This window comes from Mandrillus leucophaeus, unplaced genomic scaffold (genome assembly GCF_000951045.1).
Source record: "Mandrillus leucophaeus isolate KB7577 unplaced genomic scaffold, Mleu.le_1.0 Scaffold64, whole genome shotgun sequence".
Taxonomy (NCBI): Eukaryota; Metazoa; Chordata; class Mammalia; order Primates; family Cercopithecidae; genus Mandrillus; species Mandrillus leucophaeus.
The window spans coordinates 6,492,347-6,505,361 of record NW_012106919.1 but is presented as its reverse complement, the minus strand read 5'-3'; the positions used below and the strand labels follow the sequence as shown (position 1 = coordinate 6,505,361).

The 13,015-nt window shown below is 41.6% G+C and overlaps 1 protein-coding gene across 2 annotated transcripts in view; it reads right to left on the bottom strand.

Moving 5' to 3' along the window:
• Window positions 1-7,200: 7,200 nt before the first annotated feature.
• TTF2 (transcription termination factor, RNA polymerase II) overlaps window positions 7,201-13,015 on the bottom strand; it is a 56,860-nt gene continuing 51,045 nt past the window's right edge. The window contains exons 21-24 of one of the 2 annotated variants that reach the window (XM_012000843.1): window positions 12,392-12,474; window positions 10,892-10,966; window positions 8,219-8,401; window positions 7,201-7,582 (exon numbers count right to left, since the gene is read on the bottom strand). In XM_012000843.1, coding sequence (XP_011856233.1) covers window positions 8,257-8,401; window positions 10,892-10,966; window positions 12,392-12,474 — 303 coding nt within the window. In that variant the 3' untranslated portion in view covers window positions 7,201-7,582; window positions 8,219-8,256. Of the gene's footprint in view, window positions 7,583-8,172; window positions 8,402-10,891; window positions 10,967-12,391; window positions 12,475-13,015 lie in introns of those variants that run through there. The other variant, XM_012000841.1, reaches the window with a different exon arrangement.

The following is a 13,015-nucleotide window of genomic DNA, read 5'->3' as shown; positions in this document are numbered from 1 at the left end:
CTTGCTATGACTCCGGTACAACTCCTTATCAGTCTTGGGATAACTCACTGTCTACACAGACTTCTTAGTTCTGTGACCATTTCCCCAATGTTATTTTTTCCCTACTTAGCCTTACATATCCTAGATCTTGATTCCAACTGCACACTCTGCATAGTCTTAGTTTCAGGCATCCTGCAACCACAACCTCCCACCTTTCCAGCTCACCCACTGTAATAACCTGACTACTAATTCGTCTACCTCTTTGGAACCCACAATGCAGTGATTCTGCCACCTTCCTGTTGTTCCTCTCACCCACCTCAGGTCCTTCCCTTCATCCTTCCCAGCTTAGATTCTACAGACCATCACTATAATCACTCTATTGCATAGTCTCCCTCTATCATTCTTGCCTGGCAAAACTCCAGCCCAGGTTAGATCCAGCTTTCCATCTAACCCAACTGAATGATCCTTAAAAAAAAAAAAAAAAAAAAAAAAAAGCGTGATGACTAGCCTCACTTTACATTTATGACCACTAATTTCAGTGGGCCTTAGCATTGCCCGATAACCTGAAACATCTCCCCAGTCCATTTATTCTCCCATGCTTCTAGACAATTCATACTTTCTTCCCCTCAAACTCCAATTTCTACCCCACCTCTACTCTGTACTTATGACCTTGCTTCCTATTTCACCAAGAATATAAAAGGATTCAGAGGAGAATTTCCCTAACCTCCCTACCACATGTACACATCTATCCAAATTCCTATCAAGAGCCAACTTCTATCCCGTGTACTAAATCCCATTCTGTAGCTATTGCCCGAGAACATTGCTTCAGTAATTTCCCCCTCTACCAGATTGCTTACTTCAGAAAATAAATATGGTACAATATTCCCTCTTCAAATACAAGTTTCCCTTTTGTATTAGTTGGCTAGGGCTGCCATAACAATACCACGGACTGGGTGGATTAAACAACAGAAACTAGTTTTCTCACGGTTCTGGAGTCTGGAAGTCCAAAATCTAGGTGCTGGCAGGGTTGTTTTTTGGTGAGGACTCTGTCCTTGGCTTGCAGATGGCAGCCCTCTGTTTTCACATGGCCTTTCTCCTGTGTGCATGTGCTCCTGGTATCTCTTCATATAAGGACACCAGACCTATTGGATTAGGACCCCACCCACATGAGGTCATTTAACCTTAATCACCTCCTTAAAGGTTCTTTCTCCAAATAGAGTCGCATTGGGTGTTAGGGCTGAGTTTTCAAGAAGAATTTCACAACCCACTTTAGCAACTTCCCCCCTTTTCTGCTCCTCTTTAAAAGGACCTCAAAAGAATTGTTGTTTGGTATCTCTAGTTTCCCTCCCATTCTCAGTAAGATCTAATCCAGTCAGTCAGTCATCCTCAAGACTCCACTGAAATAGCTGTTGTCAAGGTTACCGGTAAACTCCAGGTTACAGAATCCAGTGTTCAATTCCCAACCTTTATCTTTTTTGACCACCCAATATCAGAGAAATCTTTTAAAACATGTCAGCTCATGTCACTCTTCTGCTCACCACTGTCCATTGGCCTCGCATCTCAGAAAAGCAAGCCTTTACATCAGCATGTAAGACCCCACATGATCTGGATCCCTGCTCTTACTGCCCACCCATCCGCCTCCATCACCCTGTTCCAGCCAAACTGGCCTGCCTGGTGCTCCTCAAACTCTCCATGCACTGTCTTGGGGCCTGAATCACTGCCCCTCCATCTGAAATGCTTTTTTCACAGATACCTTCATGGTTCATGTTCCTCTCAAGTTCCCACTCCAGTGTCCAATATCACCCTATTAACTACTCTGTACAAAATAGCAACTTCCCACCCCAGAGTTGCCCAGTTTCATCGCCATCTCACATATATGTATATGTTTTGTGGTTTGTATTTTTTTTTTGGAGACAGGATCTCTGTCTCTCTGTTGCTGAGGCTGGAGTGCAGTGGCACGGTCTTGGCTCACTGCAGCCTCTGCCTCCCGAGGTTCAAGTGATTCTCCCACCTCAGCCACCGAAGTAGGTGGAACCATAGGCGCACCCCACCATGCCCGGTGAATTTTTTGCATTTTTTGTAGAGATGGGGTTTTGCCATGTTGCCCAGGCTGGTCTCAGAAACTCCTGGCCATCTCGAGCCTCTCGAAGTGCTGGGATTACAGGCCAACATACGTATGTTCTGTTTGTTGTCTGCCCTCTCATGCTAGATTGTAAGCTGTATGAGGGCAGGGATTTGATATTTTTAAACTACCATTCTGTCCCCATGTAGGACAGTTCCTGGCAGATAGTAGAGACTTCATATTATGATCAGTGAATAAAGATCTAATTGGTAGAATTTTTAGTTTGGATCTCCTTGGTATCTGTTTTATAAGCCAGACTTCCCTTCTCCCAAACCTCAGTATTTGTCATTTAAACAAATACCACTTGGAAAAGCAGCAGTCTTATCTCAAGCCTGTTGGATAAATTATATGCACCTGAGAGACCAGCCTTGAATTTTCCAGTTACCTCATCTAGGGAACTGCTTGCCATGAAGAAGCCTGTTTATTATATCATCTTTCCCCATGTGCCTTGTAATGAATCCGATTTCAGAATTGAGAACAAAAAGCTTACCATTTATTTCAGTTGGAGGTGGTTTCAGTGATTGGACAACTTTATGTAGATGAAGTAACATTGCAGTAGAAAATTTCCATAAGACGTCTAGGTTCTGGCTAATGTGTTAGCCTTTAAGCAATATTAATGGTAACAATTCTGTTACAAATACTTCAAGTTTGTGTGTGGGTGTTGGGGATCGGGGCACTGTCTCATGCATGCACTACAGTGGAGTCCAAACCCAATTTAACTGAGCTGTCTTGCCTGCTGAAAGACCTGGCAGAGTCAGTGATCAACAGAGCCCAAGACTCCAAGGTGAGGCAAAAAAAGAGTGGGAGGATTGAGTAGCTGTCCCCAGCGTAACAAAGTGCTTCAGAAATCACCTTTGAATTGTGAGCATTGAAGCATCAACAAGATGCAGCATTATGATGTAACTTATGCCTCTGGTGTTGCAGGTAAGAAAAAAGAGTCACAAATAAGAGCCTCTGTCCCCTGGGATGTTGCAACAGGATAAACACTTTGGCTGTCTTGGATAATAAACATACACATACCTGTCAGCCCACCCATATTCTAATGTCCAAAATGCAACAGTTGCTCAACTTTCCTCTAGAGAATGTATCCCTGTGTGGTAGGTTTGGCTCCATGAAGAGGTGGTTCAGTGAAGTGGATGCTCATTAGAAGCAGGATACAGTATAGGAAGAGGCATCTCACTCTGCCTTCTTAGCTCCTACATATTGATTTCCATTCTTTCATCACTTCCTCAGCTCTTCCCTGACTAGCTCCAATCCTGTTATAAGCCCTCCCAGCTGCACAGTCGTCTCTTGTAGCACTCACTCAGCATCATGGCTGCTTCACAGCCACGTGGGGTTATTTGATTAATGCCTGTCTCCCTTAGATGCTAAGCCTCAGGAGGACAGGATAGTTTTTCAGTTTTGCTTGCTTTTGTATTTCCAGTGCCCAGGAGTGCCTGGCATACAGAAAGTGTGCAATATACATTTCTGAATTACTGTATGAATAAGCAAAATAGTCTCATCCTTCCTTTCTTATGTAGTCTCTACCTATTAATACATTTGGATTTAGCTATGGAATCTGGGAAAAAAGAACTCAAGATAGTAGAAACATTGTGTAGCTGCCTGTCTGTCTCCCCTCTTCCCTCCCTGGGGGTTAGGCTGGGTTTTGCTTTTTTTTTCTTCTGCTTTTTCCATATCTATCTCCATCCCCTAACTACTGACTTCTGTGGTACTTTGTACTATAAATGACCTTGGTTTCATTTTGTTATGAAAACATTTTAGTCTAGGTCATATGTCTAGGAATTCTGAATTTCTAGTATAATTCTTTGTGCCTACGGATGTGCTTTTAAATTTTTCCTGCCCTTTTCCTAAGGCTAAATGCTATATAACAAACAGCAGTACAATATCCCACTTTGGAAACCTAATTCTTTCAAGGTATTATAGTCAATAGCGAAATTTCAGACAACCAGAGGCCACACTGAGCACTGGTGTCTCCATGCTTATCCTATTAGTGCAGGAGAATCTGGCTTCACCTTTGAGCCCTACTAAAAGCCATTTCATTGAGCAAAAGACAATCAGAGCAAAGAAATAACTCAGTGTTCATGAATTGCCATGCTAAATCACTCACAGGATTGCTAGAGAAATAAGTCACCTCCCATAAAGAGAATTTTTTTTTTTTTTTTTGAGACAGAGCCTCCCTCTGTGGCCCAGGCTGGAGTGCAGTGGTGTGATCTTAGCTCACTGCAACCTCCGCCTCCTGGGTTCAAGTGATTCTCCTGCCTCAGCCTCCCAAGATTACAGGTGCCCAACATCATGCCTGGCTAACTTTTGTATTTTTAGTAGAGATGGTTTTGCCATGTTGGCCAGGCTGGTCTCAAACTCCTGGCCTCAAGTGATCTGTCTGCCTCGGCCTCCCAAATGCTGGGATTACAGCTGTGAGCCACTGCAGTGGGCCTGCAATGGGAGTCACTGACGAGGTTGTTGAAGGGCCCAGGACTCTGCCCAGCTGTGGCATGCACCACACTCCTATTTGATCAGCATGGCTAAGGCAAAGTCAAACTACAAACCTTCCATGAAGTCAGTTCTGTCGAGTAAGAAATACCTTGTAAATCCGGTGCTCAGGAATGTTGCACTTTGGTGACAGACGTTCACCATCTGGCTCTCAGCTGCACCCGTGCTGCTGCTGGTTCTCATATTCCCAGACCTTGTCCCACAGCAATAACACTAGCACTTGTGTGGCCCTTCATGGTTTTCAAAGCATTTATTACCTCATATCATCCATGACCAAATCAGGTGCAACAGGCAGGTGTAAAAAGCAAATCTAGCAGCAGTAGTGTGACATGAAGGAAGGCTGGTTGACAGGCAGGACTCAGTGCAGCACTTCAGTTAGACCACTATGTTGTGGGATGCTGTCCATCGCTAGAAGGTACAATGACCCACCCTGTCATACCTAGACTTTAAGAAACTGATTTACACTAAAATGAATATGAGCCTGAGGTAAGATATATTAATACCAGAATGCCACTTCCGTTAATTCATGAGACATTTCCATCCCAGCACTAGGATTTAAGAATGCATGTTTGGTATATTCCATCCCACTAAGGCAGTGGTTCCATTTCTTTCTGCATCCACATCAAATCAATAGCATCTTACAGCTATGAGAACACCTACCCAAGACATAACTAGATTGCTTTGCTTGCGTACAATAACAAGGGAAATTAGAGAAGCTGTTTTAAAATACCAGGAGGCATCCACCTTGCAGTAGACTACTTGTCAATGCCTCAATATCTGAAGATTGTAGGTTACAATCCCTGCATCCCTCTCCAAACTAAAAGCCAGAATGCTTGAGCCTGAAAGAATTCCTCTCCCCTAAACAGTGCTTGACTGGAGACTGACAATGTTCGTCCAACACCTTCTAGTTGACATTACTGATCTATCTGGTCAAACATGTTATAGTATATATATTTGCTATGATATTCCCAGTGGAGCATGAGATACATGATAATCCACACATTTTACAAATGAAAGGATTGAGATGTCCAAGGAATCTGCAACTTGCCTAATTTCAATCAGCAAATGGCAGAGCCAGGTTTGTACATTCTTGCTGGCCTGGGAGCCACTGCTTCTCAAGTGACTCAATCTTTACCTTGGTGTGTCGATCTTATAGCAAAACTTCAAAAAGGCAATATTACTTCCTTTGCTTCTTATCAGAAACCTTGTTGCTGCTAAGTTCTGAAAACTGCCCGCCTTACAAATGAGGAAATCACAATGTAGAGAAAGTGAGGATTGATTGATTGACTGACTGATTTTGAGACGGAGTCTCACTCTGTCACCAGGCTGGAATGCAGTGGCGCGATCTCAGCTCACTGCAACCTCCGCCTCCCAGGTTCAAGCAATTCTCCTGCCTCATCCTCCCCAGTAGCTGGAACTACAGGCACGTGCCACCACGCCCAGCTAATTTTTGTATTTTTAGTAGAGACAGGGTTTCACCATGTTGGCCAGGATGGTCTTGATCTCTTGACCTCATGATCCGCCTGCCTCGGCCTCCCAAAGTGCTGGGATGACAGGCATGAGCCACTGCATTCGGCCAATTTTTTTCAACGTTACACACCCAGCTAAGATGAGCCTAGAACTAGAGTCAAGTCTCAGTTCTAGACTAGAATTCTTCCAACCAGGCCATTGTCTTTACCTTTGTAAGCCTTTAGATCTTGTCCTTATATAAAACCTCTGCTTAAACAGGCTCCGAATGCCTCAGTCCACACTGTGACTGGGTTAACACAGGCTCTTGTTTCCCAACTCAAGGGAGAGAAATGTTTCTATGTAAGAACTGTGATTCTTTCTAGCAGAAATTAGCAGAGTAAGTGTTTTTGGAATAATTGCTAATGAGAAGAAGGAAATCTGAATAGTTTCCTGAAGTATAAAATCTCAAGTGTTTATATTAGGGTACAAACTGCTATATAAACAACACAAAAATCTCAGTAGCTTAAAAAAAAGATTCCTTGATCATGTCATAGTCCAGTGTAGGTGAGCTGGTGCGAGGGGGGAAGTGCACATGGGGAAGCTATCCCGGGACTGAGGCTTTACTAGTCTAATAGAAGGGCTGATGGCCAAAAACTAGGCTAAGAACTGCTGAGCTAGTGGCTTCACCTTCCCTAGGGCCTTGTAATCTTCCATCAGTTCCTTTGCATCCCATAGGCTGAGGAGGGAAGAAACAGCATGAATGATCTTTTGAAAAGTGGTAGAGGGCAGCCTAGAAGTGACTTACATCACTTCTCTCCACAGTCCATTGATACGGACCCCGTCAAACTGCAGCCAAGATGGAAATACAGTCTCTCTGGGTGCCCAGGAGGAAAAGGAAATGGGTTTGATGAACACATAGCATTATTTCTGCTACACTGTCAAACACATTATTTATTAGATTGTATCAATACTACTGTTAGTATTATTAGTATTGGATTGTACCAATAGTATTACTAGTATTGGATTGGATTAGTATCGGACTGGATTAGTATTTATTAGATTATACCAAATACTAAATGAAACGATACTAGATGCTACAAATACTGTAAATTTGTAAAAATACAAATACTATTAAAAATGACACAAATATTATACAAATGCTACATATAATAGAAATGATATAACAGAAATACTAAATGATACAATGAACCAAATGATACTAAACGATATGGTGATAACCAATATTAAATGACTGAGTGATATACAACACTAAATGATACACTGACACTAAACAATACAATGATACAGATACTCAACATCTGTTCATGTACAAAGCATCTCCTTGACCTTCAGTCTGAGAGGAAGAACTGCCTGCACTGAGAGAACTGCAGAGATGGCTGGTTGCAGGGTGGCTGCAGGGATCAACTCTGCTCCACCCACAAAAAGATGGTTACAGGAGCAACATCACTGGCAAGAAGAGATGAAGAGATAGGATGGCGCCTGTGTTACAGAAGGTAGTAACAGTGGTTCTCCCATCATCAACTAAGAAGAGATAGGCAACACAGAACTTTTTGAGCTTTTTTTCTTTTTTTTTGAGACAGGGTCTCACTATATTACCCAGGCTGGGATACAGTGGTACAATCACAGCTCACTGCAGCCTCCACCTCCTGGGCTCAAGAAAACCTCCTGCCTCAGCCTCCCAAGTAGCTAGAACTACAGGTGTGCTCTACCACGCCTAGCTCATTTATTTATTCTTCATAGAGATGGGGTCTTACTGTGTTGCCCAGGCTGGTCTTGAACTACTGGCTTCAGGCCATCCTCGTGCCTCGGCCTCCCAAAGTGTTGGGAATACAGGCATGAGCCACCACACCTGGCCCGCTTTTTGAACTTTACTGAAGCTTATGTACAATTCTGCAAGAGTTGTTTTCCAAAATCATCCAACTCTAAAATATTTTCTTTTATCTAAAAAAATCAAATGGTTTCCATACCACTCATTAAATAAATTGACGTATTAACATAATTGGTTAACTAATTGGCTAACATAACCCCTTTTCAATTCTGGGGATAAGATTATGCCTCATTTTGAGGAAGGTGAAAGGCTTGATGGTGAAATTGAAATGCAAAGAACAGAGTTCAAGGCTCATGATTAGGTTGTTATTCCCAGATCCTAATACAAACCAGCAATGGTGCTATTCTGAGCCCTTATCCATGGGAGGTTAGATGCCAAAAAGGACTCTGAGGTCAGCCAAGGTGAGCTTGGTGACAGATTCTCCAGACCCTGATAGAACTTGTTTGGCCAAATCTTTCTTTTTTTCTTGGAGCTGTAAGATCTTTTCTTCTACTGTTCCCTCACAAACAAATCTAAAAAACAGAAACAAAAAAAAATAAGCAAACTATCAAAACCCAAAGCAGCACATCTAATAATACATTCAAACTTTCATTATGCTTCAGTTTTTAATGAGATTTCTTCCTTTAAGTCTTCTTAGGTCCAGTTAAGAACCCTGTTTGAGGGATCCAAACAACCTTGACTAGATATATGTCCCTTTGAAAGGATGTGGCTCACACTGACAGTCTAATACTTTGTGAAGCTGAGGGAATTGAAAAAACTCAGAATAAGCAAAAGATACCACAATCCAAAAAAGTATAGAGATCCACTTTCACCTGAAAAGTTCTACCTTGGTAAGTCCATAAGGCCTCAAAGGTTATCAAATTTCTGCTAGTTTAAGTAGAGTATCTACTTTTTAGTGAATTCACACTAAAAACAGGGTTTTCAAACCAAGTAAATGGCACTGTTGTCATTAATTCACTCATTCAAAAGTATTGATTAAGCACTCACTACACTATGCTAGGTGTGGGGATGGAGAGATGAATACGGTCTTTCTCTGGAGCAGGACACAAGCGAGACAAACATGAAAATAAACAACAATAATAATATGACCTGGTTAAGTGCTATAATGGAAGTATGTGCCGTGTGCAAAAGGAAGAAAAGGAAATGTGTCCAGAGTAGTCAGGGAAGGCTCCATTAAAGAGTTAACTCTTAATATGAGACTTGTATGATGGGCAAGGGTTTGCCAGAGAGAGCAGTGAGGAGAGCACCCCAGGGAATGGGAACATGTGCAAAACCATGGCTGAGTTTCAGAGCATGGTGTATTGGAGGAAGTTCACATTCACCATGTTGTCCAAAATGGCAAAGGCTCAAGAGGCTGGCAGGGCCAGATCACGGGTGGCGGTGTATGTCATGCTAAGACATTTTGATTTGATCCGATAGGAGGTGAGAGCTACCGAAGAATATGAGAAGTGGATGACACAATCAGACTGATTAGTTAGGAAGAGCCCTTTGGTGGTGATGCAGAGGACAGAATTCAGCGGAGTGGGAAGGGGTGACCTGGCAGTGGGCATGCGAAGGAAGAAATGGTTATCAGAAATATTTAGAAAATACAACTAAAGGACTTGGTGCATGGAAAAGCAAGAAAGGTGGGAGTCTAGTTTCTGGCTAGATATAATTAGATAAAGAGTGATACTATTCACAAAGACAGTGACTACAGAAGAATAGCAGATTTGAGGTAATAGGAAGAGAAAATCAATTTTGATTTGTAACATTTGAATACCTGAAACATGTTATTATACTTGCTACATAGTGGGTGCTCAAAAGGTATGTTTTATGGGCTGAATGCTCAAATGAACAATGAATAAAAGAAAGGATAGCAGATGAGTATGTGGACACTCGGATTCAGATATTTAGCAGGGACTGCGATAGTCAGATCTGAAGTTTAGGAGACCTTGGAACTAAAGATATGAATTTTGGACTTACTGGAGTGCATGGAATTTGTAAAGGAAAGAATGTACAGAATAAGCAGAGAAGAGAGCATAGGAAGACTGTCATAATCACTATATTTGGCAAAGTCTGGAAGTCATTGGTGCCCCTTAACAAGAGCAATTTCAGTGCAGCAACAGGAGTAAAAACCAGTTTGCAAAGGTTGAGGAATGAATGGGAAGTCATCAAGTAAAAATAGGCAGTGATTCCTAATTCTTCAGGAAACCTGGTCATGAAAAGGAAGGCGAAAAACAGGGCCATTGTGAGAGGGGATTGGCAGCATTAAGGCAGGTTTTGTTGTTTTTAAAGACAAGGGGGCCCAAAATAGAGGACATTTTGCAAAATAACTGGCTCATGCTCATCAAAATGTCAATGTCATAAAACACAAAGACTGGGGTACTGTTCCAGATCAAAGGAGACAAACTTATGACAACTGCATGCTACCAGAATCCGGGATTCTTTTTTGCTGTGAAGGACATCACTGGGATAAGTGAGATTGAAAATATCTGTAGATCAGATAATAGTGTTTTGTTAACTTTAATAACCTGCTTTTGATCATTTTGTTGGGGTTATGTAAGAGAATTCCCTTAATTTTAAGAAATGTACACTTAAGTACTTAGGGACAAAGGAGCATCAGGTCTACGACTTGTTCTCAAGTGGTCCAGAAAAATGTTCCTACCCACATGCACACATAATATGTGGGAACTTTTTGGTACTATTCTTGTACCTTTTCTGTGTGTCTGAAATTATGTCAAAATAAAAGTTAAAAAGAAAAATAAAAGAGAGGAGCGTCCTTTCATGGACTGCCCTCACCATATACACAAACTTGCTCTTCTTTTGCAGTGACCAACTTCAAGCTTACCCCAAACTGCTCGTTTTTTCCCTGACTGTGGTTTGCCTGAGGGTATGCCTCAGGAGCATCACTAGTAAAGTCATCACCAAATACTTTAAATTCTATTAAGACACTACCTAACAAAGAAAGACTTTCACAAAGTACAAGTTGAGAAGGGTCCTGGGTCCTGGGGACCATTACTTACCTGTGTATGACAACATCTTTCTGCTGCCCTACTCGGTAAATTCGGTCACAAGCTTGATCTTCAAGTGACGGATTCCTGTTAGAAGACAGGTAAAGCTCAAAGGAACCGACATACTAGATCAGAAGTGGCAAACTATGGACCAGGGGCCACATCCAGTCCATAGCTTGTTTTTGTAGCTGAAAATTATTGTTACATTTTTAAACGGATTTAAGAAAAGAAAGCAAAGCAAAACAAAACACACACATCATGTGACAGAGACCTATGTGGCCTGCAAAGCCTCAAAGAAAAAAAAATCTGTCGACCCCTGTCCTAGGTTATACTGGCCTAAGACAAGCTGGTGCCAGATACCTTCTTGGCTAGTTTCTAGTGAGAAACTAGGGTCAGAGTGTTCATAACAGCTCTTATCGCTATCATCAGTTGACAACTCTAAGTAACAGAGATGAAACTAAAACTCAGGTCTGGTCTCTAGGTAGCTAGATGTCCTTGGGCAAGTTCTTTAACCTCAGCCCTCCAGGCTTCAGACTGCTACTTGGAAACTGAAGGGCCAGCTAATGATCTTGAATAGCTACCTTTTTCAACTTTGATATTCTGTGATTCAATAAAGGAGACTTAATTTGTTTCCTTCTTTATTGATTCCCATTGTAACTCCAAATTAGTTTCTCAGCTTACAAAATGTAAGTTTCAGTGTCCACAAATAAAGCTTTGAGGAAAAAAAAAAAAAAAAAAAAAAAGCATGATTCCTAGTATGCGTTCCTCACTCACGTGTATAGAGGAGTCCCAAGTAAGAACTAAACCCATTCTCCCAGAAGATGATAACAGGTTGACCTATTTGTACCAATCTGGGCTGTCTGGAGAACTAGACCAATGACAATCCCCAGCAACAGTGCCTGGTGCAGCAATCCTTGATTGGCATAACCGGAAAACCAGAAACTAGTACTAATTATGAGATTTTCTGTTAGCAACACACTAACTCATTCATTTTGTGGCCGCAAAAGATGTGGTTGTACTCCTGGTATTAACAGTACATACATGAATCCAAGGGTGAGGTATTAAGTATATTTCTAACATAATTAGAAAATCCCTATTCCTTTTCTTTTTGGAGTAATGCTTCTTCCTCTTTTCGAAGGTTGAAATTTCCTTGGACCCCAACAAGTATGTCTGAAATACAGTATTCTGGACAAGAGGTAAAAATGAGCAACGTTAACTATTAGCCATGAGGAAAAGCTATGCTCCTAGTTTCCATGGAAACAGATGTTAGATTAACAATAACATGAATGAACTATTTTGAGTAGTCATTTGAAGGCTTGCTAGCTCAGGAATTCAGGGGAGTCAACTAGCCCTCTACCCTGCTTAGATCTGTATCTATAGACAGATACAAAGCGAGGCATCTCCACAATACGAACACAGCAATCAACATAGGAAGTCAGTTCCTGCTGCCCCTGTAGCCCACTGGCCTCCTTGCTGTGGTGTGACAACTCAGGACAAATCCGGAATCATTACCAGTGCATGTCCAAAAGAAAGAGATGGTTTCCTCCAGTCAGGTTTAGACCAACACCTCCGGCCAAGAGAGAGATCAGCATTACCTTCAAAAGGAAACACAACATTAACTTTAAACAGACTTGGTCTCATAACACATCTTGGTCTCAGGTTTAAGTCCACGATCAATACAGATAAGCACTGTGTTCCTATCAAATTTCCTTCTGCTGTTATAAATTTTTTTAAACATTATAATGCTATCTCCCATGTCTCACTTTTGAGAAAATTTCTCACATCACATTTTGTGTGTGTGTGAGTCGACCTCAAAAATTAACTGAGTGCCTGCCAAAATATATAAATACTGTAATTTAGAACCCTGGGGATGGTCAGCTCAATAAACTTTCAATTAACCAGATTATGTTTATTTCATCAGTCCCCATCCCTCCATTGTTACAATAATTCTCCTGCCTATCATTCTACTAATGCTTTCCAAATCCTTATTATCTATAATTAGATGCCTGTGTTCCTTCATTTCCTTCCATATTTCCTCATCCCAAAACCCCACCTATCCTTCAAAGCTTGCCTCCTCTACAAAGATTCCCCTCATCCTAACCAGCTCTGCTCTTAATCTCCTTTTAGTCCTCCTTT